Source organism: Heloderma suspectum, chromosome 10 (genome assembly GCF_057233095.1).
Source record: "Heloderma suspectum isolate Gila_16-S chromosome 10, 16-S_ref, whole genome shotgun sequence".
Lineage (NCBI taxonomy): Eukaryota > Metazoa > Chordata > Lepidosauria > Squamata > Helodermatidae > Heloderma > Heloderma suspectum.
In genome coordinates, this window is record NC_139467.1 from 13,424,560 (window position 1) to 13,452,471 (window position 27,912).

A 27,912-nucleotide genomic window follows, 5' to 3' on the forward strand; every position below is an offset into this window, starting at 1 on the left:
AATTTGATAGCTCATTATCTGCAATCTATTTAAAAACGGAACAAAGGGCATTTAGTGCAGGAGGGTCATGGTGTCATGTAAAGAGCCTGCAAACTTCCGTGAAGGCACCATCTCAGTCTCAGGATAAAACTCAGTGTGAAGGAGCCTCTTGTCTATCAGGATTAGGCTGACGACGGTTGTTTAAGGCGCGTGAAGGCAACCTGGTGCCCCACAGATGTTTTGAACTCTTGCTTGCTTGGTTTGGGTTGGGTTGGTTCAGTTTATACCCTGCCTTTCCAGCAACCAAATGGTGGCCAAGGATAATAAAACCAAACTTAAAGTAAAAACTTGGTTAAAACAATCATAAAAGCAAATAGATTAAAACACAATTTTAAAACACAACAGTAAAAGAAATAAGAACAGCACCCAACCCAACAGAACTCATTTCAGTAAGAGGCCAGCTTACATGCCACAGGCCTGCTTGAATAAAAACGCGCTTGCCTGCTGGCGGAAAGGCAGCCGCTCCCATAATCCCAGCAGTGACAGCTCCCGTAATCCCTTATCATTGGCCATGCTGGCTGGGGCGGATGGGAGTTTGTAGTCCAACACATCTGGAGGGCACCAGGTTGCCTACCCTTGGTTCAAGAACTAGAAAGGCGCCACTAGAAAGACACCCTGTCTGTTTCACCAGGAGTTGCGCAAGAGAACTACCCACTGGACTGCTCTGTGTTACTTAGAGGGGGTGAGGAGGTGCTGTTTGGATTTTCTGCCTCAGTTGCCAAACCAGGCCTGTCACCAGGGTAGTATGTACTGTGCCATTGATCGTAAGCAAGTCAGGGGAAGATATACACATTACCTGGAGTGGTGTTCAGTGGTGCAGCTAGGGCTGCCAGGGGCCCACCAACTGACCACTCAGAGCGTGTCAGGGGATTGGGGCAGTAGCAGACAGGCCTAGCATCAGATCCTGGGCCAGCATGGGTGTGCTGGGACCCACTGGGGTGACACTGGTAGCTGAAGCATCCTTCCTTCTTATGTTTAAAAATATTTTATAGTCAGGGGCCAGCTGGAGATGTATGTAGTTTACTAATGCTTTATTTGTTTATTTGTTTATTTATTTATATGTTTTATACCCGGCCTTTCCACCCCCCCCAAAAAAGGCACTCAAGGCAGTTTACAAAACAATTTAAAATAGATTAAGGGAGCAATCCTATGGCCCCTGGACAGTGTCTGGATTGACATAGGATTGTTCAGTTTACTGGTTCCAAGTTCAGAGAAAGGGCTCCAACCTCGGAGTCCGTAAACCATGCTCCCCTCCCACTCATAGCCGGCGCGGAGATTGTACTTTTAACATAGATTATAGATTATCCTCTTTTACAACAAAAGTGAATGTGTTTAGCATCAGGGCAGGAGAAGCAAACTCCATTTTATTCCCGGAGTCATGATGGTGCCATGACTGAAGCGAATTTAAAATGCGAAAAACCGCACATCTTCAGAGTCTTTCTTTCTTTTCCTTTTTTAATCAGGGTAGACAAACAGTTTAAACGTTTGTCTGTTCTAACCTCTCAGGGATTTAGAAGCAGTGTTAAACCATGGAATGGCCAAGGGGGTGAGGAGAAGAGGGATGTAAATTCTGTTCTTCACAGGTGAAGTAATACGCATGGCCGTCTAAAGGGGTGGGAGGCATAAGACCATTAAGGGCGCAATCCTATGTACGTTTTGACAGAAAAATGCCCTACAACTCCCAGCATTCCTCAGCCAATCATGCTGGCTGGGGAATGCTGGGAGCTGTAGGACTTTTTTATGGCTAAACATGCATAGGATTGCACGTTAAGTTTAGGGTCTAAAATTACCACTGGTTGTGTGGGAGCAACGGCCATCCCAGGGATGAGTAAAGACACCCCCTTGCCCCTAGGCAAGCTGTTGCCTCTTTGCCACTTGAGGAGAAAAGGCGAAGGACCAGATTACACGTTACCTCAAATGATGCGGTTGCCACTACCAACCCCATGTTCGCTCCCATGCCACTGGAGGTAATGTATATAAACTGGCCCCATAGCCTTTTTACCTCAGGTGGTGAAAAGGCAACAGCGAACTGAGGGGCAAGTGATGTCCTTGGCTTTCAATGTGATGGAAAATTCCAGATTCAGACCTATTAAGATCCTCAGGATGTCCCATCCCTCCCACTCCCCACCTCGCTCTCTGTGTACGTAGGGAAGAAAACCGACAGGCAGGGAGAGTGGGGTTGCTCAAACCAACCGAGGGAAGCCGGCTTTGGCAGGTCTCATACACTGAGGGTGGCTTTTCTGTACCACCCATCCCTTTGTAGCTCCCGGCTCCAGCTCACGCCCCAGAGCCGGAGGGATTCGTTCTGCATTTATTAGTCTAATTGGCAGGTCTGTGTTTTGTTTCTGGGTTTTTTTTTGCTGAGTTGTTTCAATGTTCAAAGGGCGTTTCTGCTCAGGAGACTAGACTCTAAGAATGACAGAACCAGTTCCTCGCATGTCTATCTTAAAAAAAAAAAAAACCTAAAATAACAGTAGGGAGTACCACAGATTAACACAATGTGAGATGCTGATTTAGGTATTTAAAGCCCCCGAGGGCCTGGTGCCAGCTTACAATAATGAGTCGCTATCAACAGGGCCGGCCGTCTAACTTCGTGTGACATGAGGAAAATAATACTTAGCATTACTGTGGTGTTTTTCAAATGTTCAGATGTGCAGTTATAGGGTGGCACAAGAATATAAATAAAATAAATAGCACCCACCCACTTGTGTTCACCAACAACTGATACTGAGAGGCAAGTTGCCTCTGGTAGTGGAGGTACTATATAGCCATCATGACTAGTAGCCATTTCTAGCCTTAACCTCGGTGAATTTTTGTACCCCACCTTTGTACCTCACTTTTGGAATCCAGAAATAGCTACAAGGTTGATAACAACTTTAAAACACATTATAGTATAACCATATTAGCCTTCTGTTTACAAATTCAGGGCTTTGTGCTACACTTAACCCTTGAACTTTAAAGCAAAACAAGTAAAAATCAACCAAAAGTAAGATAAAAACAAACAGCAGAACACTGTTCATGATTCAGCAGCAGGGAAAAAACTAATAGGAACAGCAAAGAGCAACAATTGTGTTTAGATATATGTTGTCTGTGAATGTGCTGTCTGTTGATATGTGTTTTATGTAAATGGTTTTGTACTTTGGATAATGTATTTTTAATGGTTTTTCATTTTTGTGAACCGCTCAGAGAGCTTTGGCTATGGGGAGGTATAGAAATATAAAAAATGAAATTGGCAAGGAATGCCAAAAGCATTAAGTCCCAAAGGCTGTCTGAAAAAGCAGTGCCTTTGCCCAGAGTCCATCTCTCTCCCCTTCCTCTTTTGTTGTGGGGTTGAATTTGAGATTGTAACCTTCTTGGGGCAGGGAGCCTGTCTTCTTTCTACATCTTAAAATAGGGGTGCAGAACCGCAGGCCTGGGCTCCCAATCTGTCCCTCTGTGGTTCCCCAAAAGGTCATGCCCCCTTTCCCTGGCCCTACCTCCTTTCCGCCAAGCACGTATCATTTAGTGGTTTCCCAGAATTTGTGTAGTTTTTTCCCTCATTCTAAAAGATTGAAAGCCTCTCCTAAAGTCTTCGGCCTCTCCTAAAATATGCTGGTATTTTTGGTCCCACACCCTTTTGCCTTTGCCTTCCACCACTGGCATGCAGCCCCTGAGATTATCTCCAAAATGGAATTTGGCCCTCAGGTGGAAAGAGGTTCTGCACCCATGTCGTAAAGCAGCATGCACATTGGTGATGCATTGATAAACAAATAATTGAAACTTAATGCAGAAATGGGGAACCTGGGGCCCTCCAGATGTTGATGGACTCAAATCCCAGCTAGCATGGCTAATGATCAGGGATGATGGCAACTGTAGTCCAACAACATCTGGAGGACCACAGGCTTAATGGAACCTTTGCAGTGTGCTTCCAGATACCTTTTTGCTGGAGGGCAAACAAGATGGAAAGGCTATGGCCTTCATTCCTGTTTGTGGGATTCCAGGACAACCATGCTGGTCACTTTGGGAAACAGAATGTTGGTTTAGATCAGCCTTGTATTGAACACAATTTGCCTAGTTGGCGAGCAGGAATTCTATGCAGGCGAGTGTATAGATATACTCCACGTAGGGAAGTAAGTAAGATTTCTCCATTCTTCCTCCGCCAGTCCATATTGTTTCTGTGCTGGCTGTAGAGGAAGGGAAACCCGTCCCTTAGCTCTATTTCTCCTCCACCAGCCTGTTTGATAGAAGGCAATTTTTAAAAATAGCCTGCTAAGGGTCTAGTATTCTGCATTTCCACACTGGTCATAGAGGAGGGGGGCATCTTCTGTGTGGTCAGCATGGGAACACAGTGTTATTAGCCTTTAGGAGGCTAGTAAAAAAATGCAGGCTAATAACTTTTGTGGGCTTATTTACAAGACTGGATGAGATAGACCTTATGTTGTCCTTATGCTTTTATATACTACTACTACTAACAGTAATAACACCAGCAACAACAGCACCACCTTTATTATTCACGATTGCAGGACACCATTAACATGTGCTCTTGAGCAATGGTGCTCCAGAACACCGAAGCCATGGGGGTACTTAGCCAGTCAGAGCGCTGCCCTTATCGAGCCGCCTTGGGGAAAGACCACCTAGAAGATGTGCCAGAGTGCCACCAATCGCCAGACAAGCAGGGATCCCCCACCCAGAGCAGTACGGAAGGTGACTCACTTTCTTCTGAAGGTGGATCCGGTCCAGGAGGCAACTCCAGCGACTGTATGGAGGATGATGAAGCCAGCAGCACAGAGAGTGCCCAGAACGGGGTGAGTGGCACTGACTGTTTAACGGCTTTTTCACACTTGTGGTTTAATGAGGTTTTGAGGTTTTTTTATTGGTTGTGCAGGAAAAAGCCATTTTTTAAAAATGCAAAGGAGCAGCCTGACTAGCATAGTTTTGCATTCATCATACCTGAAATCATGGTTCAAATTTTAGCAGGAGTTGCTTGAAGCCGTCTTGTGTGCCATGGCGCACGCAACGTTGCAGCAGACCAAAATCTGAAACTGTGAGTACATTCAAGAAGGATGGCTTTAAAAGGGGGTTGGACAAATTCCTGAAGGAGAAGGCTATCAATGGCTACTAGTCCTGATGGCTATGTGCTACCTCCAGCACCAGAGGCAGTGAGCCTATGTACACCAGTTGCTGGGGAACATGGGTGGGAGGGTGCTGTTGCACCCATGCCCTGCTTGTGGGTTCCTGGTCGACAGCTGGTTGGCCACCGTGTGAACAGAATGCTGGACGAGATGGACCCTTGGTCTGATCCAACATGGCTCTTCTTATGTTTAAGGACCCATAGCCAGTTTTATGTCTTTGATAAGTGCATGAAAATCCACAGTATAAAAACAGATGACAATCAGTAGCAAGGTTAAAAACACAATACAATGAACATTGAAACACAAAAGGAAACCAATAATTAAACCGAGTATGCAAACACGTCACATTTGCATGTTACATATTTAGATACTGACTTAAAATATTTATTTATTATATTTATACTGTATCCTACCTTTTTCCTGCAAAGAGCTCAAGCCATCTTACATAATCCTCTTCCTCCTCTCCATTTTATCCTCACAGCAACCCTGTGAGGTAGGTTAGGATGTGAGTCAATGACTGGCCCAAAGTCACCCAGTGAGCGTCATGGCCAAGTGCGGACTTGAACCCAGATCTCCTGAGTCCCAGCCCAACACTGGAACCACTACACCACAATGGCTTTCATGTTGGCTATATATAGAGAGAGTGTACACTTAAAAATATGATGTGTGGAGTGGCAAAACGTCTTTGTTTGGGACTGTGTGTGTGTGCTAGGGTTCCATACAAGTACGTGGCAAGTGCAGAAATTGGTATTAGGGTGCAAAATTCACCCAAGGCTGGCCCAGGATATTTTGCCACACCAAACCACAACATTTTAAATTATGCCCCCAAATGGACCAGGAATCAGCGGAGGTGACTAAGTAAGATATGTTACCCCAAACAGCTCCCTATTAGCAGCCTGGAAGCTGGATCTGAGTCCTTTTGAAAGAGCGTGAATACAACTTGCGTGGACTTAGAATGCTGAAAGCTTCGATTTTGTTGTCAGTATCATAATCACTAGGCAGAACCAGTTTCAGAGGCCGGCATTGCTAGGCACCTGCTGGGGGGCGGGCACCACCAATCTCCAAGCCCCATTGGCCTTGATGTGCCTCCTCCTTCCTGTTACTGGCTGCATTCGGACACAATGATAAGCCAGAATTCTGGAGAATCCTGGCTTACTGTGAATGAGCTGTGTGCTAGTGCACGCAGCATGTCTGCTCTTCCTTGGCTCCTCCCATCAGTGAAAGCAGCAAAACTAATCCGAAAGTAGATCAGCATGTTGTCTGAACCCAGGGGTCCTGCCTTGTTGTGCCACTTACAAGCCACAGTCGCAAACAGGGCTCATTCTTGGTTTACGAATACTGGCTTGTTTGGGAGCAACAAGCCAGGATCCCAATTCAGAAGACACACTTAGCTTTCTGTTTCTGGTTAGTTTAGGCCCTGACATAGGCAGGAGGAGCCAAGTGGGAGGGAATGGGCTGCTTACACCAGAATGGAGCTCATTCACGGTAAGCCAGGATTCTCCGGAATTCGGGCCGATTCTTGTGCCCATACGTGACCACAGTCTGTTCACCTGAACCCACCAAGCAGCAACAGCTATGAGGAAGAGGTGGACATATTACCCAAGGGCCCTCAGAACATGAAGCTGACACTGTCACTGGAGTGGGGGGAAAGGAAATCCAGTTGTCGATATGTCACTGTCGGTGCTTAAAACATTAGTCTGGCTGCCCATACTACTAAAAGAGGGAGGAGAGCAGGTTTTCCCTCCTCCACCTATGAGTCCTGCTGGTGTGTGGGGTTGGTCACCACCTCCTCTTAGTTCCTAACCTGAATTGGCAGGCACACACTGCTGGGGGAAGGATTCCTAAGTCAGAAGCTTTGGTTAGGTGAGCTTGAGGCCCAACAACTCTCAGTTAAGTACTGCCTGGATGAAGGGGTAGCGATGGTGGCGGTTGTGGAGGTGGTGGCGGTGGCAGTGGCAGGAAAGATCAGAACACACCAACAAGGACGGGATTTCTTCTCTCGCTGGGGGATTCAGATCTCCATCTCTCCTTCCTTCTGAGCTGCCTCCTAAGTTTCGGAACACGTTTTTGCAATCCCAGTGGGGCATCTCCACACCTTTTTGTCACCTTTAGAGGGATGCATCATAGCACAGCAATAGAGCTCCTGCTTTGCATCTGGATGGTCCCTGTCTCAATCCACACCTGTCATCTCCACTGAAAAGGATCTCAAGTAGCAGGAGTGGGAAATCAGACAACACTGGGCTAAATGGAGCAGCACGCTGACTCATTATGAAGCCATTCCGTATGTTCATATTCAACAGGGAAGTGAAAACTTACATGGATGGCACAGGGACAATATATTACTAAATGAAAATATCCTTGCCATCAATATTTGTAAGGTATGCCATTAGGAACTGTATGGTTGTGATTATGAGCATCTCTACACCAGCCTAAAATCCTGCATTTAAAATGGGGCTTTCTGCTTCCATTTTAAATGCTGGATCACAACGGACTTCCTTTACATGTGCTTCCTTTCCCCCCTCCCCTTTCCTCCTCATTCTCCCCCTTATCTAAGTCTTCCATGATCTTTAATTGATCTCGCTCCTCTTCTTGCCACTTTTCCTCTTTTCACGGAAGGAACTCAAGTGGAACGCAACAGGTTAATTTGATAGCTTATTATCTGCGATTTATTTAAAAACGGAATACAGGTCATTTAGGGCAGGAGATGCCCTGGAGGTTCATGACGTCATTTAAAGGACCTGCAAACTTCCGTGAATGAGCAATCTCAATAGCAGGATAAAAACTCAGTGTGAAGGAGCTCTAAGTCTTCTGTATGAAATGGCTTAATGCAGCCTTCCCAAACCTGTGCCTTTCAGACATTTTGACTACAACTCCCCTCACACTCACCATTGGCTATACTATCTAGGGACTGATGGGAGTTGTAGTCCAAAACATCTGGGGGATCCAGGTTGGGGAAGGCTGGATTAGCAGATGAGTCTTCTATTATTATTATTATTATTATTATTATTATTATTATTCTGCCTTTTTCCCAGTACTGGGACACAAGGTGGCTTGCAAAAATTTAAACATATACAATTAAAACATATGAAAATATACAAAAGTTAAAATATAATTAAACAACAATACAATTAAAATTATATTAAAACATAAAACAGCATTTTAAAACAGCATTTTAGCAGCTTACCCCCAGGTTCCAAATATGTCCCGAAGGCCTGCTGGAACAAGAATGTTTTAGCTTGCCTCCGGAAACACATCAAGGAGGGAGCCATCGTAGCCTCCCTGGGAAGGGTGTTCCACAGCTGTGGGGCAGCCACTGAGAAGGCCCTCTCCCGGGTTCCCACCAAACATGCCAGTGATAGTGGTGGGACTGAGAGAAGGGCCTCCCCAGAAGATCTCAGGACACGGGCAGGTTCATAAGGGAGGATACGGTCTTTCAGATAACCCGGGCCTGAGCCATATAGGGCTTTATAGGTCATGACCAGCACTTTGAATTGTGCCCAGAAACAGACTAGAAGCCAGTGAAATTGTTCTAACAAGGGAGTTGTATGCTCCCTGTAGCCAGCCCCAGTCAACAGTCTGGCAGCAGCTCTTTGAACCAACTGCAGTTTCCGAACACTCTTCATAGGCAGCCCCACATAGAGCGCATTGCAGTAATCCAAACGGGATGTAACTAAGGCATGTGTCACTATGGCCAGATCAGACATCTCCAGGAACAGAAGCAGTTGGCACACTAGTTTTAACTGTGCAAGGACACTCCCGGCCAGCGCTGAAACTTGAGCATCTAGGCTTAGGGCTGAATCCAGGAGCACCCCCAAACTGCGAACCTGAGTCTTCAAGGGGAGTGCAATCCCATACAACACAGGCTGAATCCCTATTCCCTGATCTGCCTTTTGACTGACCAGGAGCACTTCTGTCTTGTCTGGATTAAGTTTCATTTTGTTCTCCCTCATTTAGTCTATTATTGATGCCAAACACTGGTTAAGGACAGAAAAAGCTTCCTTGGAATCTGGTGGAAAGGAGTAGTAGAGCTGGGCGTCAATGGTGGCACCAAACTCCAAAACTCTGGACAGCCTCTCCCAGCAGTTTCATGTAGATATTAAATAGCATGGGGGACAGAACAGAACCTAGGGATGTCAGAGAATTCTGCGACAGATCTCGGTGAGGTCGAATGCCAGTGCATTCGGCCCCCGAAATCCATCGTGGAACGGCCTGCCATCCCCTGCCCCTGCGGATCCCCCCGGGGACGAGACTTACCTGGGGAGGATGTTCCGGACGGCAGCGGCTCCAGCGGCGGCCTCGGCGGTGGCAGTGGCGGCGGCTGGTCTTCCGAACGGCTGCCGCCGCCATTTGCAGTCTGTGTCTCCCCCCCCCCATAGACGTGATAGGCTACGTAAAGACTTACGTAGCCTATCACGTCTGGGTAAAAAAAAAAGAAAATGCGTACGCAAATGGCGGCGGCTACGGCTGCCACCATTTGCATTCCTTATTTTTCGCCGTCTTAGTCTACGTCAATATTTACATAGACTATGAGGAAGAAAAGAAAGGGGAATGCAAATAGCGCCCACTACGCTATTTGCGTTCCCCTTTCTTTTCTTTGTCTTAGTCTACGTAAATATTGACGTAGACTCAGATGGCGAAAAATAAGGAACGCAAATGGCAGCGGCCATAGCTGCCGCCATTTGCAGACGCTTTTTTTTTTTACCCAGAGCCCTCCATGGCCGGAAATCCGGCCACGGACGGCCCTGGCCTGGGCCTGGCCGGCTGCTCCGCGGAGCTGCCACGGAGCACAGCTGGCCGTCGAGGATTCTTGGAGGGAGGACCGGATCGCCTCCCCCCCATCGAGGATTCCAGGGGGAGGGACGGAACGCCCTCCCCATGAACAGAATCCACGAAAAGGTAAGTCACTTTCGTACATCCCTAACAGAACTCTGAGGGACCCCACAAGCTAACGGCCACGGAGTTGAACAGGCATCCCATAACACCACCTTCTGAGTTCGCCCCACTAGGAAGGAATGGAGCCACTGTAAAACAGTACCTCCAAGTCCCATCCCAGCGAGGCGTCCCAGAAGAATACCATGGTTGATGGTATCGAATGCTACCGAAAGGTCCAGCAGAACTAACAGAGACACACTCCCCCTGTCCAGTTCCTGGCGTAGGTCATCCACCAAGGTGACCAAAGCTGTCTCCATCCCATACTCAGGCCTGAAACCAGATTGAAATGGATCAAGATAATTCATTTCATCCAGGAACCCCTGGAGCTGGGAGGCTACCACACGCTCTAATACCATGCCCCAAAATGGTATGTTAGAGACTGGATGACAGTTATCTAGTATGATGGGATTCAGGGAAGGCTTCTTCAACAGAGGTCTCACAACTGCCTCTTTTAAGCACAATGGAACAATGCCTTGTTTGAGAGAGGCATTAACCATTCCCGCTGTCCACGCAGCCAGTCCTCCTCTGGCCTCTTTAATAAGCCAGGTGGGGCAAGGATCCAGCATACATGTGGTGGCTCTCACCGCTCCAAGGATCTTGTCCACATCCTCGGGCTGCACAAATGGAAAAGAATCCATCAACACCGAACAAGCAGGAGTCAAAATGACATCCACAGGATCTGCATCAGCTACAGCATCTAAGTCAGAACAGATCCGAGCGATTTTATCAGCAAAGTGCTGGGCAAATTGCTCACAGCGGGCTGTGGAGTGGTCAGAATTTTCATCCCATGGGCCAGGATGTAGAAGGCCCCTGGCTGCTCGAAACAGCTCCGCTGGCCGGGTCCCTGCAGATGCAATGGTGGCAGAAAAGAAAGACTTCTTTGCTGCCCTCACTGCCATGGAGTAGGCCTTCAGATAAGCTCTAGCCCGTGTTCAATTGGACTCATTCTGAGTTTTCCGCCAACATCGCTCTAGACTCTGTCTTATTTGCTTCATCACTGCCAGTTCCCTATTCCAGAGATCATCTGGGGCTTCGACAGAATCGCCTGCCGAGGCAGCAGGAAAATCCCTGAGAGCCGTCAGGAAACCATCCGGATCCATCAGCCTCCTGGGGTGGACCAACTTAATCGGTCCCCCACCCCTGCAGAGGCACTGAGTTCCAGTGAGTCTAAGCCCCACCAGGTAGCGATCTGTCCATGACAACGGAACAACAGAAAGTTCCTCCACACCCAGATCACCGTCATCCTGCCCAGCATAGAAAACTAGGTCTAGAGTGTGACTTGCTGTACGAGTGGGGCCAAAAACCACTTGGGACAGACCCATGTTCGTCATGGAGGACATGAAGTCCTGAGCCACTCCCGATAGGGCAGCCTCAGCATGGATGGTGAAGTCTCCCAGCAGAACAAGCTGAGGGGATTCCATCACCACTGCTGAGATCACCCTGGCTAGCTCAGGAAGGGAGACTGTTGAGCAGCAGGGTGGGTGGTACACCAATAGAATCCCTATTCTGTCCCGAGCACCCACTTTTAAGTATACGCATTCAAACCAGTAGACTGTGGGCCAGGGCACCTGATGAGAGGAATAATATCACGATAGACCACTGCAACTCTGCCTCCCGCCCCCGAGTTTGTACGAGACATCCACACACTGTGAATACAGCCAACAAACAACAGAAATCATCCCAAATATCCATGTTCCTTTCCCCAAGTGTTCTATAACAATTTTCCTGGCAAGATGGCACTCATATCATGTCTATACCAATTCAGTCTAACTACTTTAGCCCTCCTTATGGGGAAAGTGCTGCATCCGCTCGATCTTGTTCACTGCCTTTTTCTGTACCTTTCACAGTTCTATGATTGTTCTTGAGATGAGGCAATGGCCAGGACTGTGCACAGTATTTATTTTTGTGTGAATGCAGCCTGTGCACACGTGTAACTTCTAATCATGCCATGCTTTCTTCACAGTCTGAGAGTCCTTGGAGAGGACGGAATGGGTGTCACACAAAAGGGGAGCTGCAGCGACAACATCATGTTGTGAGCAAGATCTCGGCTCTTGAAAATCGGATCAAAGAACTGCATCATCGGAAGAAGGAGCTGAACATAGAGGTATGCCTCAGCCTGTTCAGTCCCTTTCCCACATCATGGGAAAGGGGTGTCCGTTGGACAGCAATCGGCACCTGTAAAACCGGTATTGTGGAAGTACCACACCCAGTCAGGCGGGGAGGGATTGAAGCATTTCACAGATACACAGACAACAGGACCTGCTGGCTCCGCAGAACGGGAAATCTCTCCTCACGCAGCACTTAGTTCCCAGGGTGCCCAGCGCAGTGTGGGGAGTGGTCTCTAGTGGTCGGATCAAGGGAGCCTGGAAGTCAGGACTCCTGGGTTCTTCTTTTTCCCCTTTCCATGCGTTTGTTTGCACCTCTGCCCCCTAGTGGTTGTGTGGAGGTTTGTCGGTGATCGCTTCCTTGCTGTTGGAATGTTTTGGCACGGTTCTTCTGACATGGCTCCCCTCCCTGGCAGATGGACCTGGAAGGAGCTTTGTTGGAAGGAGAACTGAAGGAAGAGCGGCAAGAACTGAGACGGGAAGAGGAGCGGCTGCTGGAGCTGCAGAAGCGGCTTGTTGAGACGGAGCGCAGGTGCCACGCCGAAAGGGAGAAAGTAAGGTGCTCCTCAGTAGGGTTCTTCTCAGTGGCTTTCCCATACTGCTTTTGTCTAAACTCTGCCTTCAGATGCAGTTGAGGTTTTCCTGGAGGAAAAGGCTATCAATGGCTACTAGTCCTGACGGCTATGAGCTACCTCCAGTAACAGTAAGAAGCAGTGAGCCTATGTACACCAGTTGGTGGGAAACATGGGCGGGAGGGTGCTGTTGCTCTCATGTCCTGCTTGTGGGTTTTCCACAAGCAGCTGGTTGGACACTGTGCGAACAGAATGCTGGACTAGATGGACCCTTGGCCTGATCCAGCAGGGCTCTTCTTACGTTCTTAAGTTTCTGGGGAGCCAAAGCATTCCTTAGAACGCAGTCTGAAGACCACTGGCTTAGGTTACCTAAGACACAGCTCCAAAAGCCAGCACTGGAGTAAGGCGTGGGGAAACACAGCTTTAGCAGATACTTTGACCTGGTGGGCCCCCCCCATCTCCCTCTAACCACACCCATTTAGCACTGCTTCCTTTCCTCATTGGCCCCGCATGCCCCTTTTTCAAAATAACAGTCTGTTTAACCTGAATATAAATGCTCTTTGTCAGAACCACAAAATGCATAATTGTAACAATTTTGCTTGTAATTATTTACTAACTTTCTCTCTCTCTCCCTCTCTGCTTGTGGTTACTTAACACAGATCCGGATCTACTGGTAGATCTTTGGGTGACTGCAATAGATCAGCAAGGGTTTCTGACTCCTAGCTGTTTTAACCATAGCAACAACAAAATTAATCCCCCCCCCCACCCACTGCCTGAAATTATACTGCTGAAAGAAAAGCTTGGGGGTAGGAATGAGTTTTTGTGTGCAAGCACGGCGAGCTCCATTTAGTTCCTGGGCTCAGGCTATATACTACCTCCAGTGTCAGAGGCAGTGAGCCTATGTGCACCAGCTTCTGGGGAACATGGGCAGGAGGGTGCTGTTGCAATCATGCCCTGCTTGTGGGTCCCTGGTCGACAGCTGGTTGGCCACCGTGCGAACAGAATGCTGGACCAGATGCACCCTTGGTCTGATCCCGGAGGGCTCTTCTTAGGTCCTTATGTAGGTTGCATCTTTTTTCTCTCCTCTTTTGTTGTTGTTAAATTCCTGAAACTCCTGTGCAGTGCACAAATGTACAGAAACAAAAACAAAGTCAAGTTCAGATGAAAGTGGGTGTGGAAGTGCTTGGCGGTGCTATTTTTCCTGGTTAAAAGAAAATAAATAAGGACGAAGAATCAAAACCGGAAAGCATTCCAGGAACCTTAGTGACCTCAGGGCCACCCCAGCTTTGTGTGAACGGAGGCTGCAAATCATATGTTATATATTCCCCTTCCTTGTGTTGCTGCCGCTGCTTCTGCAACTCCTATCCCACTTCACCCACGGGCACATATGATGGGTTACATGAATTAAAACGTAAGAGACCTACAGCCAAAGGTTTGGCAAGTTATTCCAAATCAGTACATGGACTCTAGGTTTCTTTATCGTCCCTTCCTGATGACATCATCCAGCTGGACAGAAGGATAACCCAGTCTACGATACACTGGTTGTGTATAGTTCTCCTCTGCCCATTTGCTTCCCAGTTTTCCTTACCCCCTCTGACTCCACCTTATCTGTTCTTCTCATTCAGACACTTCAGCTGTCCGTATTTTACCAGGAACAGGGCCTATTTTCTAGTCCACAGGAAATCGCTGCCCCCTATCTTGCCTTTGAGAATTCCTTTTAAAATGTTGTTAGCATGCATTGCTAGCGTGCGCTTGTTAAACGTCCGAGGCACCCTCACTCACACACCCACACCCAGATGTCATCCAGGCTCTCTAGCAGTTACAGATCTCTGAGTAAGATGTGGATGCATCTTGTCCTTTACTGCACATGTATGTGTGTTTATTTTATGTACAAAAACATTTCTATGCTGCTTTTTTGCCCCTAAAAAAGTCCATCAAAGCAGTTCACAATCCATTTAAGTACAATGACACAATAAAATCAAGAGCAGAACAAAACAGGGAGCAAAATTAACAGGGAAGGCAACACTTTAGACCAAGCTAAGAAGCTCAGTGAATTTATTTTTTAAAAAGCCTTAATGGCTTGCTTAAAATGTAAAAGAGAGGGACCCAACCAAATCTCTCTAGAGAGGGAGCTTGATAACCTAGGTGCCATAACAGGACAGGCCCCGGGGCCTACGGTGGCCATTTGTCCTCTTTTACAGTGGACCGTCCTCTATTTGAAGATGTCCTCTGTTTGAAAGGCTATCCTATCCAATTCCGATTTAATGATAAAGAACCCTAAGAACCATCTCCCTTCCACAGTTAGCCCCTGGACAGCTGACTCAAAAGGCGGGCACACAGGTCACCTGGTCACAATCTTCCACACTATGGTGAAACTGTGTTTCTATTTAAATTATAAATATTATTTCTAACTTTGCATCTATGCATGTCAGTTAGCGTATGCAAAACTTATGCAAATCACTGCCATCTTTTTGTCCTCTTTTTTTGGTGCTGCATTTCCTCTTTTGGGGCAGTTTGTAAAATGGCTATCCTACTCCGAAGGTGGTGGGACACATAAAAGGGCCTCTGATTTTGAATGCACCGGGCAGACAGGATTGTATGGGAGGAGGTGGCCCTTCAAATATCTTGTCCCACACCTTTCAGGGCTTTTAGGTAAGAACCAGCACTTTGAATTGTGCCCATAAACAATTTGGAAGCATGCTCATGGACACTAAAACCTTGTGCAGTCCGTAGCCTGCCTTGAGTTCTGAGCTGTAACCATCTTGTGAGACAATTACGGTTTGTATGGCAATATCTGTAAATGCCACTCTGTTTGGCTTTTAAATCACTGTAGGGCAGGGTCTTGCGGAGTAAATGAAAATGGCATATGTTGTAAGTGAACAATTGTAATCTGAAACATGGGAGGCTATGCTCATTTCTGTGGCCCATTCAACATGCGTATCCCCCTTCTTGCTCTCCTTTCCTAGGCTCCTGCTTCTCCTATGCTGATCCTCACCGAGGCCCTTTGGCCTATGTTGATTTGATACTCTGTTCACCCACAAACAAATGCCTCTCTCACTCCAAAAAAATCTGTGTGGAAACACCCTATCGATCCATTTAAAAACTATTTTTTAAAAAAGTAGGGGAGTGAACGGGAAAATATACACTAAGGAGAACCAGCAGTGGATTCCCGAAAAACACCCTGTCAATAAATAGTGTTTCAGGGCCTTTTTAAAAAGGAGGAAGTGGGAACAGAGACAAAAACTGCCTCAGCGAAGTACCGAACATCCATCCTGTTAAGGTGTATTGGAGAGAGCTACAAACAGCATGTGGAGTTTAAGTACAGACACAGGGCCGGTGCCAGGGAACTGCATTGCTGGGCACCTGCCAAGGCCCACACCCCGACAGGGCTGCCACTGCTAAACCTCTGGAATTGCTTGGCCCAGCTTTTTGTCCTGCTTGCTGTCACTGCCTTTTTACTTGTGAACAGGAGGAGGAACAGCGGCCTTTGCTGGCCTTACCCTCTCCCTCTGGGTGTCAAGATGATGCTGTATATAAACCATTATCATCCTAATACACCATTTTAAGAGCAGGACTGAATACAGACAAAGCCTGTGCTAGGGTGGGCACTTGATTGCCTGCAGACTCCTTCCAGGCCCCCATCTGTGCTACCTCCCTCCCATTTTGTACTTTGTAAATGTGCAGTGTGGCTTGGAGAGATAGAGGCATGAGTAAATGAGAAGAGTGTCATGAAAGGCTTCAAGGATACTCCATGTCTGGAAGCTAGACAAAAACTTTATTGTCACTCTCCAACAAGAGCAGAACAGTAAAAAGGAAACCCTTGACCCCGCCCAAATAAGAGCAAGTCCTGTGAATAAAGTATACAATAACACTATCCACACAAGGAGGAACCCTCTCTCAGTGGCAGGTTCACATTCACTATTTGGCAGAACTACTTGCTGGCCCCATGCCTATGTGACTTCAGATCTTAAAAACTGGGGGACATAGACCAGTGGGAAAGTATGTGCTTTGCATGCAGAAGTTCCCAGGTTCAGTTCCTGGCGTCTCCAGTTAAACAAGGATCAGGTAGCAGGTGATGAGAAAGGCACAAGCCAAGACTGTGGCTGGGCTGAATGGACAAACTGTCTGACCCTGAAATAAGACAGCATCCTAAGTTGCACATTCAGTCCATCACTCTGCAGACAGTCATTGTAAAAGATCAACTCCTAAATGGCATGAAGTCAGTTATGGTTCTGACGCCGCTTGGATAGGTTATATATTTCTCCCAGAATCCTTTGCTTCCACACTCCTTGTACCTAGAATCTTTTGCTTTCCTCCAGCTAAGCCTAGTTCTGACTGGAAGGGGTAAACCTGTGTCTGCGCTGTACCACTTCAGACTGCAGGCAGGGACTCGTATGTACAAAATAAATTCCTTGTGCATAGAAACTGGGATTATGGGAGAGAATATTTCCAGTTTAGCCTTCTCCTTGCAATGCTAGTTTTCACAGCTAGGGATGTTATTTGTCATGGGGGAGCTTTGCACGATGTGTGCCCTCCAGAGGTGCTGTCAGGGCAGGACTTCGGGTTCATAGAATCATAGAATAGGAGGGTTGGAAGGGGCCTACAAGGCCATTGAGTCCAACCCTCTGCTCAGTGCAAGAATCCAAGTCAGAGCATCCCTGACAGATGGCTGTCCAGCCTCGTCCTTGTATGCCTCCAGTGTGGGAGAGCCCACCACCTCCCTGGGTAATTGGTTCCATTGTCGTATTGCTCTAACAGTCAGGAAGTTTTTCCTGATGTTCAGCTGGAATCTGGCTTCCTGTAGCTTGAGCCCATTATTCTGCGTCCCGGTTAGACGCCTAGGTATCCTGGCTTGCCACATTTTGAAGTAAGTGAAGTATTATACCTTACTGTCTGGGTGTGTGAGCAAAAGACCAGTGGAAGTAAGTAAAGTAGTACACATTGCCACATAAAAAGGGGGTCCCAGAGTCTAAAATTATCTAACTGCACTACTAGAGTCCTCTCACCTATAGTCTGAAGTAAAAAAGTCCAGACACAGCTTTACCCAGCATTGTAAAAGAGCCCACCAATGTTACTAGTTTCCAAAAATGTGTACTAGCCCCCTAAGAGGTTAGTAGCCTGCATTTCCATGCTGGCTGCCCAGAAAGGGATGCCTCCTTGTCTATAGCCTGTATGGAAATGTAGGCTACTTCTCTCTTAGCAGGCTAGTAAAAAAAAAGAGAGACTTTTACCAAGCAGACTGGTGGAGGAGGATTGGAACCAGTGCTAGCTCCAGGTTTTTGAAGGCCTTTGGGCCAGGTACCCTCAACGGGCCCCTTCACTCAGTCAGGTTACTTTCTCATCATCATTGTCACCAACAGATATTGCTCCTCTTCCTCTTATCATTGCCACCACTTCTTGACAGGCAGAAAGCCAATGAACAAGTAGAAAGCGGTGTCTCCTGCTCTTCCTTCTCACCACCACGGTTGTCTGGGCCAGAGTGAGAGGCAGGTGAACAAGCAGGTTGCCATGGTGAAGAGGAGGCGCAAGTCCAGGGGGCATTTGTCAGTGGGCCCCTGCTGGGGTGTGGCTTTCGGCAGGTGCCCAACCATACCTACCCTTGGTGCCGGCCCTGTCTGGAACAATGGTTTCCTCTTCTGCCAAGCCGCTAGGTATCCAGCTGGGTGCAGGGGCTTTCCTCGCTATGCAGCTAGCAAGGATACCGAGTGGACTGGTGGACAAGAGATGGAGCGATCAGTCCATCCTCCACCATCTCACTCACTTACCTGCATGAAATTCCTGGCTGCCTATGGTGACCAGGCGAGTTGTTAAATACAAGGCTGGAGTTACCACATCACTGGGAACTAGGCCTCACAGGCAGTGTTATCGCCGCGCTGATCAAGTCTTCGTGAGAAAGGAGTGCCCAATCCTAGCAGGCAAGGACTAAGCGGCTGTCTGTTTCTTGCCAATGGAAATGCGGTGACGCTACCCTGCCCTTTTTGATTTTGGCAGGAGAAGGTGCGGCTGCAACAAGAGCGTCACAAGGTAGAGGAGCTGCAGCGGCAACATGCTGAATCTCAGATTCATCTAGACAATCAGCCTGAATCTATGCGAGAGCGAATGCAGAGCCAGCTACAGGAGGTGAGTGTGAAGCAGCGACCTGTGCATGTTTAGCCTATGCACAAACAGCAGATGGGATCACATGGTGAAACTCTCTTTGGACTGTACCACTTCAGATTGCAAGTGAGGGAAATAGTCCCATTTTTTTAAAGAACGGAAAGCACGAAACTCCCTGCTTACAGAAAACTAGGTACCAGGGAGAAGGGTTCTAGCTTAGCTTTTTTCTTGGACATAATAGCTTTCTAAGTGTAGGGGGGGGGGTGTGAGAGAGAGAGAGAGAGAGAGAGTAGGTGACTGTGACTGTGAGTGCATGCGTGCACGTGTGGGTAGGAGTATTTAAATATATGACTTCTTGCCACCCACCTCACCTACATGGTCTGAAATGGTGCACGCTAGGAACTGCAATGCATTACCATCTGCTTAGACCAAACCCAAAAATCTGGGCCAAGAACCTTCTATTTGCTTGCTGACCATAACTGTATATATTCTGTAATCTAGTCTTCCCCAACCTGGTTGCCCCCCTCTCCAATGCTTTGGACTACAACTCCCAGCATTCCTGACCATTGGCCAGGCTGGCTGGGGCTGATGGGAGCTGTAGTCCAAAACATCTGGATGGTCCCAGGTTGGGGGGAGCTGCTCGAACCAGTGGGACCTGCTACTGTAAGGAATGGAACCTAGAAGCCCCATGTTGACTCTCATTCTCTGTTCCCAGACGTCTGAGATGCTAGAAGGAGCTCTGAGATGCTATGAAGATCTAGAGTTCCAGCAGCTGGAGCGGGAAAGCCGGCTAGAGGAGGAGAAGGAGGCAGCCTGCCAGGCTCTGGCCAAGGAGATCACCCAGTTGCAAAACAGCATCAACCAGAGAAAGGTAAGAAGCAGATCTTCTGGAATCCAGTTCCAGGTCTTAAGGTTCACCTTCACTTTTCAAGACCCCTATCCAGCCCTTTTCATATCTGCTGGTACCTATACATGTTGTTTGCATTTTAAGCAGCATGGATGTTATTTGTGAATAAGTGCCGAGGGGATGACAAACGTGTCTGATTCTTTTTATGTTGACTGCACACTTAAAACTGGTTTAATCGGTGCAGTAGCCAATGAAAAGTTTAGTTGGTCAATTGGTGGGGGAGTCGATTTTGAACCAGCGAGGCCAACCTCTAATCCGCAGGATCAAGTATCAAGTCTTGCCTGTTTATTTTTGGAGGATGTTTTGGTTCTGGGATCTTACCGGAACAAGGAATGAAAAAAATATGATGTTAAAAATGGTCTTTCTTTTTTAGAAAGGAGTATTAAATTGTAGGCTAACTCACTCTTCCTTTGCTATCTTTTGCTTTCCATATTTAACTTTTTGGTAATATGTATATCTAGAAATTAAATCAGTGTAAAGGCAGATGAATGACCAACTAAACATTCTTTAATTGGTTGACAGTCCTAGGATTGTGCTTTTTTGGGTGTTTTGGTGTGTTTGTTTTTAAACCCACACCTGATCACTTTTCAGGAAGAGCTCCCAATATGTTAGGAACGTATCAGTCAGAGAATTCTTATCTTGCCTCGAGATCTTAAGTTTCAAACTAACTGAGTTCTCTCCACCCATCCAGAGGACAGTGCAGAGGCTGGAAGGACAGGCCCATCTGACAAAGGAACAAATGATAGACGAGTGCCAACGATTTGCACAGGAGAAGGGCGAGGCTGTCAGGAATCTCAACGCGGTAAGGAATTCCCATTCTTCTGCCAAGAGCCAGGAAATCACCTAGGATCCCGGCTTCCCTGTCCTTCCATTCCAACCAGCTTTCCCACACTTTACAATGACATTACAATATAGGGCCAGTTATAGGGAGCATGTGACTCCTAGGTTACAACCGTTACTCTGGCTATTGGTCCGTTTCCAGGCACAATTCCGTTTGCTGGTTATGACCGTCAAAGCCCTAAACAGCTTAGGACCAGGTTACCCAAAGGACCACCTTCTCCCATATGAACCTGCCTTGGAGTTGAAATCTTCTGGAGAGGCCCTTCTCTAGTCCTGTTCATGTGTTATACCTGAACAGGGTACATGAACACAAGTAAGAGGTGCAGGGCTGTGCACACCACTCACTTTGATGTAACTAGAAGGCTCCATGTGACCAGGAACCCTGCTCTATCAGAGTTCTCGGTTATATAAAGGGTTCTACTTGTGTTCAAGTGAACATGAGTAGAAGCCTCCTGCAGACCTCCCTGCTCAACACAGGGAGATTCAGGGCTTAGAGGGTGGAGATGGTGTGGAGGGGAATTTGAATTTTCTTGTGGAGAGGGATGGCATTGTGTACACAGTGATCATACTTCTCATGGAATGATGAAGATCAGTATAATATACTGATCAGTATAGCAGGCAAGTGAGACAGGTATGATTTGCACACCAGATCAGTCTATATCTGATCCCAAATTTATGATAGGGCTTGCCTGTCTAGAAAAGTGACTTGTCTGTCTGTGTCTAGGAGAAAAATCGCCTAATGGACGTGGGACAGGAGTATTCAGAGGAGAGCGGGGAGGACTCTCCAGAAAATAAACAGGGTGTCACTCAGGTAAGCACTTTCTGATGCTTCCCATCACCTCTCCATCCTCCAGTCTCATGTCCATCCAAGACCAAAAATTCCCATTAAGCAGGGCTGTGTGGATTCTGTACACTGGTGGGTGCATGACTCAAATGCAGTTTGGTATTTCACAGGGGTGGTAAAGAGGCATCTCAGGTCCCAACTCTGCTGTTGTCACCATTTTGGTTCTTCTTTTCCCTGCCAGGGCTTTTACAGTAGTGTGGCAGCAGAAATTCAACAGATGCAAGTTTCCTCCAGTATAGTGGTCTAGTGCTAGGGAAAGCTGCATCGACTTAGTTTTTGCCTGTTGCCAAGCTGTTAAGAACACAGAAATCACGGCAGGAAAAAGGTGGCACCCTCAAGTAGCCCCTTCACAACACATGCTAAGCACAAGAGACTGCGGGCAGAGGGCAGCACCTTTCTGAAATCTAAAATGTGGGGTTGAGCAACGTTTAGCTGTATTTTAGGTGTTGCTTAGTCTAGGATACTAAAATGTCTACCCATTTCTGCCATATTTTGGCCTTTTAATCCTGTTCCCCCCCCCACCCCGCCAAGAATTTGGGACCAACTGAGATGTGATGTTTCTTGTTCACATGTTTGTCCGACAGCCATGGAGCTCACTGGGTGACTTTGGCCCAGTCCTTATCTTTCAGTATAGCCTACCTCACAGGGTTGTTTGGGGGATAAAATGGGGGGGGGGAATCATAGGGATGGGATCATGTGTCCTGCCACAACCACAGGTGAAGAAACTGCTGTGACTGCTCTTAAAATCTTTTGTCTGTCTTAACCTTTGGTTGCTTCTAGTGATTAAAGCAAAGGAAGATGGCTTTAGTATTTCAGATCCAGAAAAAGCAGTTCCCCCTCCACTTCATCCTTTAAGCTATGTCCCCGTGTTGATGTGCCTCTGTCTCCCTGCAGCTCACTTTCACCCAAAAGACGGATCGGAAGGTCATTGTGTTGGGCTCCGACCAGTCCGACTCATCTTCCTGTGTCTTCTCCGTCCGCAGTTCTGTCAAGGTCTGTCTTGTCCTGTTGGTCTGCCTTGATTTTCAGTGTCTCTTTCTTCCTTTTATGTGTGCAGATGTGATCCTGCTCCTTTAGATCTGTATTGTCTTCTTCAACAGGAGAGAACCCTGGGGGTAACTAGGAGACCTGGGATACAAACCAGTGGTGGTGGGGGCTAGATATATCAGACTGCCTAGCTGTGTCCAGATGAGGGAATCTGGGACAAAGACTAGGGATTGGCAATGGCTCGTGGGGCAACCTCCCCCAAGACACTGGGAATACTAGGTTGCCCTTTGCTACAGGAATGTCAAGGCCTCAGTGTGGGGTCAGTCTGGACCAAAGAGCAAGCCAGAACAGGAGGAGAAGCCAGGAGGAAAGACTGAGGAGCAAGCCATGAGTCATGACCAAAGAACCACAAGAACACACCAGAGCTCAGGAAGTTGTTGTTGCTTATGGAAGACTCAGCTGGAACAGGAAGCCCTCTTATACTCCTTCCTGTCCAGGAAGAGCCAGTGGGCAGCCTGGGTGGGCAAAATCAGTCCAGGGCCTGAAGGTTCTACACTGAGAAAGTTGCCACTTGCATTTCAGTGGTTCACCACATGGGGAAGCTATGCACAGTTCTAGCAGCTCCTCACAGGGAATCATTGTAGGGATGTCAGAGAATTTCGCCACGAATCTCGGGGAGGCTGAATGCCAGCGCATTCGGCCCCCCGAAATCGGTGGCGAAACGGTCTGCCCCGCCCTGCCCCCCCTCCCGGGACGGGACTTACCTTGGGCGAATCTCCCTGGCGGCGGCAGCGGTGGTTTGGCGGCGGCAGCGGCTGCAGCGGCCGGTCTTCCGACCGGCTGCCGCCGCCGCCATTTCCAAGTTAAAAAAAAAAACCAACGTGATAGGCTACGTAAAGATTTACATAGCCTATCACGGCTAGATTGTTTAAAAATACCGTGATAGGATACGTAAATGTTTACGTAGCCTATCACAGCTGAGTTTTAAAAAAAGCCGCGCGTACGCAAATGGCGGCGCCCATGGGCGCCGCCATTTGCGTTCCTTATTTTGGCATGTGTAGTCTACGTAAACATTTACGTAGACTATGGAGAAAATAAGGGGAACGCAAATAGCGTAGACGCTACGCTATTTGCGTTCCCCTTATTTTCGCCGTAGTCTACGTAAATGTTTACGTAGACTACACATGCCAAAATAAGGAATGCAAATGGCGGCACCCATGGGTGCCGCAATTTGCATACGTGCGGGGTTTTTTTTGTTTTTTTTAAACTCAGCCGTGATAGGCTACATAAACATTTACATAGCCTATCACGACTGACTGCAGGGACGCAAACGGCGGCAGCTACAGCCGCCGCCTTTTGCAGACCCGGCCGGCCAGGATTCGCAGCGGGAGGGACGGGGCGCCTCCCCCCCGCCAGAATTTCAGAGGGGAGGGATGGGGCGCCTCCCCCCCAGCCAGAATGTCAGGGGGAGGGACGGAGCGCCTCCCCCCCACCGCGAATCAAATTTTGTAAAAGTTAAGTGACTTTCGTACATCCCTAAGATTCATTAGCCGTGGTCCTGGACAACCAAAACAAAAACAAGGGGTTTTATACAAAGCAGCAATTTTCAAACTTTCCAGTACCTTGAGGGAACAGTTTATATATTGAGCTATCTCCTATGGCACCCCTGTATGTTACAAAGCATTCTTTGGTATCTCCATTATTTAATTATTTTAAATAAATAAACAAATGAAATGAAATGAAATGAATGAACATACCAGGAAATACATTCACTTCACACTGGATGTAAATAGAACCCTGCTGGATCAGACTAAGTGTCTGTCTAATCCAGCATCCTGCTTCCTGCAGTGGTCAACCAGGTGCCTCTGAGAAGTCTACAAGGAAAGCTGGAAGGCAATGGCCCTCTTCCACTGTTTCTCCCCAGGAACTGGTATTCAGAGATGGAGCTTTGAACATGGAGCTTCTATGTAGCCATCATAGGGCCATCCTCCATGCACTGATTTTATCCTGTTTTCAAGACAGTCCAGCACTGGGCACTGGCCAGACCTGTTGGACCTCACTATAGCAAGAAATAAGGACGTGTCTGAGGACATCCTCAAGACTCACTCCCCCTAAGGCTGTTCGTGGCAGGAGAAGATTAGTAGTGGGCAGGCAAGTTGTCATTCAGGGAAGCTGGTCTGCCATGAACATTCTTCTTACTGAGAATTCCTGATAAGCTCCTGAAGAACCCCAGGGTCCCCAAAACACAGATTTGAAAACATTGACATAAAGGTTTTTTTAAATGTAGATTGGGGGGAAAGAAGCATTAGTAACCCCGTTCTCAAGGATGAGGGGCAGGGCTGTTTTGTGAGCTCCAAACCTGATTCTCAACCTGTTGCATTCTCTGCCCAGGGTTCAATAGGACTGCAGAGGACCGCAAGTCTCCCCCGTAGGCGTGGGGATCGCCTCACGCCCAGGACTGCACAGCGCCCCCTCTCAATGCATGGTATGGATTAGCTGGGGTGGGTGGGCAAACAGAGACCAGGAAAAGGACAGATTTGAGAGCGAGGCTGCTGGTTGAGGGGGTAGAGTTGAGTTAGGTTGCATTTTAGTTGTAGAAGCTTCATCTCCAGAGGTTGATGATGATGATGAACTTATAATTAATTAGTATAAGAACTAATTTCAGTCCAGTGAAATAAAAATTACAGCATTCATTTCAATAAATGATAAATGGTGTTCACTAGAGATGAATGAACCTGGCAAGTTTGATTTTGCTGATCTCCCCATTTTCCCAAAGTTAAGTTCGTTCCATCCCATTTGCAATTCTTTAAAAGACCGCACAAACATTTGTATGTATTTTTGTGTGCATTTCTCAAAATGTATGCTTTTTCTATGTATTTTTCAAATTATATTCATTTTTTTGCAGATGATTTTCTCCAAGTTAAAAGAGGTCTTGTGCACATTTTTCTATAATATACGCTTTTCGTTACTAGATGCATTTGTGTATGCATGTTTTGGTTGTGCGAACTTTGATCGGAAACTTTGGAAAAGTGTGGATCTCGATGTTTAACTGCGTCCCAGTTCATGTAGAGGTTCGGGTATTACAAATTTGATACATTGGCATAAAAATGCAAACCAAAGGTATTTCTCCCCCATGTCTAGTGTTCACTTATCTGATAATGATATTAATGTAAAAACTCAATTTCTCTTTCAAATAATATCAGTCAGTATGTCCATTTCCACAATCGCTAAGGCTACAATCAGCTATTATTTCATGGATGGCATAGCTTTACCCTTATAACGCCTGGCAAGAGCCATCTTAGCAGCAGCCAACAGGTTCAAAATAAGATGCCTCAGAGAAATTTGATATATTCTATCTAAACTATGGAACAGGATGGCAAATGGCTCCATTCTAATAGTGATCCCTATGATCTGGCCTATTTTATCTAAGACTTGTATCTCCAGAGCTTTCTGGCAATTGAGGAGGGCCACGGGCCCTTTGTGTTTTAAAGTAGTGTTTGCATCAAAATGGGAATTGCTTTGGTATGGTGTCCTTGAGGGTACTGACTCAATCTCTTGGTTTTCCTCCCACCCGTTCCCTCCAGGTGCTCTGGACCCCAGCGTACTGGCAGCACAGCTCTCTGCTGGGAGCAATGGGCACTACCTGGGCAGTCCAAACCTGCAATTCTCACGTCTCAACAATCCCCTCTACCAGCTGCTGGGTAGCCAAGGGGCTGCGGGACAGCTAGGAGGAACCACTCAAGGAGCCTACAAGTGAGCAGATGCCCCTTTCTCTTTAAACTCAGCCTGTCCCACTTAGTATTCTACCAGCTGGTTGTTTTTTGCTCTCCTGGTCCTCACCAACCAGGCAAACATGCTGCCTTCCCCACCCTTGAACACCATTCCATCCACAGCTCATACGCTTGTGCCTTTCTCTGTTATTTTTTGAGGAACCTCAACCCTGAATCCATGTTCCCATTCTTGAGCTGCTGCCAGAGTGTGCTTCGGAGCACTTCAGATAGGGGACTGGCTCTGGATAATTCCCTTCTCTTTCACCCATTCCTGTTGTAGACCTGATTTGCTTAAGTCCTGGCCTGGAGGTTTTGTTGGCCATATGGGGGAAGAACAAGCATCCTGTGGTTACCAGGGGCAACCACAGGAAACCATCTCCAATTAGCTCATGTCCTCTAGTTGTCTAGCACCCATGAGACGTTTATTGCTTGTCAACCATGAACTGCGGTCTGCTAGGTGCTAGGAGCTCCCTCCGGTCCGTTTTTTCAAAGTCAGGCAGGTTGCAAAACTAGGAGGTTTTCTCAGTCCCTGGTGGGCCACCACGCGTAGATGGTGGATCGCATTCTGCCTGGTGGCTCACAATGTCGCATAGTGATTAGACTAGGGCACTAGAAAAGCGAACACCATCTTAGACTGCGCTAACAATCCAGGTCACAAGACGTGATAGCTCCACTCTACTGTGTATTAATCAGACCATAACTGGAGTACTGTACCCAGTTCTGGGCACCACATTTTAGGTAGGACATTGACAAACTGGGGTGTGTCCAGAGAAGGGTGAGTGGGATTCTGAGAGGTTTGGAAACAAAGCCCTGTGAGAAACGGTTGAAAGAGCTGAGTATGTTTAGCCTGCAGAAGAGGAGATTGAATGGAGACCTTGATAGTCTGAGTATCTGAAGGATTGTCACACAAAAGATAGAGCAAGACTCGTTCTCTGTTACTCCAGAGGGCAGAGCTAGAACGAATGGATGGAAATTTCAGGGAAGCAGCCTTTGGCTAACAGTAGGAGAAACTTCCTAATGGTAAAAGCTGTTCGGCAATGGAGCAGATTGCCTCGTGACTGCATGCCTGTCTGTCAGGGATACTGTAGCTGCAAGATTTCTGCACTGAGAAGGGGGCTGGACTAGATGCCCTCCAAGGTCCCTTCCAACTCTAAAATCCTATGAATCATGGATCTCCCACATCAGGTCTGCTTCCTCTCACTCTGCTTCTCTATGTGTCCACTAGCACTGACACTAACCAGATGTGTCTCTCGACAGCCTCGGGAACTGTGTCACTAAGCTGGCTGAGATGGAGCGGAGGGTGCGGGAGGCCATGGCAGAGAGAGAGCGGCTGCTGCAGGAAAGGGTGAGAACTCACATTGGAAAGCTCGTGTCCAGGATCCTTTTCTTTCAGAATAAACTGTATTTACTCTGTTGTTATAAACACGTGTGCTTTCCATGTGTACAAGCTGCAAGATTCTTCTGTCCTCTCACCTCCTCTCCAAAGTGTGGGGAATAAGGGCCAAACTAGTTGTGATGTGGATCTCCCATGTTTTTAAAAAAAGTACAAGGAATTGAGGGGGCCCTGAATCATATTGGGAGGTGGTGAGGAGGTTTTTTTTTTAACTCTTTCCCTCACATTTTATTTATTTATTAATTAGATTTATTAATCGCCCATCTGGCTGGTCACCCAGCCACTCTGGGTGATGTACAACAAAAGAACAGTTTTA

General features: G+C 47.3%; 1 protein-coding gene across 4 annotated transcripts in view; it reads left to right on the plus strand.

Annotated features, from left to right (window-relative positions):
* PHLDB3 (pleckstrin homology like domain family B member 3) overlaps window positions 1–27,912 on the plus strand; it is a 45,776-nt gene that overhangs the window by 8,546 nt on the left and 9,318 nt on the right. For 2 of the 4 annotated variants that reach the window (XM_084815186.1, XM_084815187.1), the window contains exons 2-12: window positions 4,542–4,823; window positions 12,046–12,186; window positions 12,604–12,741; window positions 18,751–18,879; window positions 19,571–19,726; window positions 20,454–20,564; window positions 21,327–21,413; window positions 22,341–22,439; window positions 24,825–24,918; window positions 26,018–26,186; window positions 27,461–27,548. In XM_084815186.1, the coding sequence (XP_084671312.1) occupies window positions 4,569–4,823; window positions 12,046–12,186; window positions 12,604–12,741; window positions 18,751–18,879; window positions 19,571–19,726; window positions 20,454–20,564; window positions 21,327–21,413; window positions 22,341–22,439; window positions 24,825–24,918; window positions 26,018–26,186; window positions 27,461–27,548 (1,467 nt within the window). In that variant the 5' untranslated portion in view covers window positions 4,542–4,568. The remainder of the gene's footprint in view (window positions 1–4,541; window positions 4,824–12,045; window positions 12,187–12,603; window positions 12,742–18,750; window positions 18,880–19,570; window positions 19,727–20,453; window positions 20,565–21,326; window positions 21,414–22,340; window positions 22,440–24,824; window positions 24,919–26,017; window positions 26,187–27,460; window positions 27,549–27,912) is intronic. The other 2 variants (XM_084815189.1, XM_084815188.1) reach the window with 1 other exon arrangement.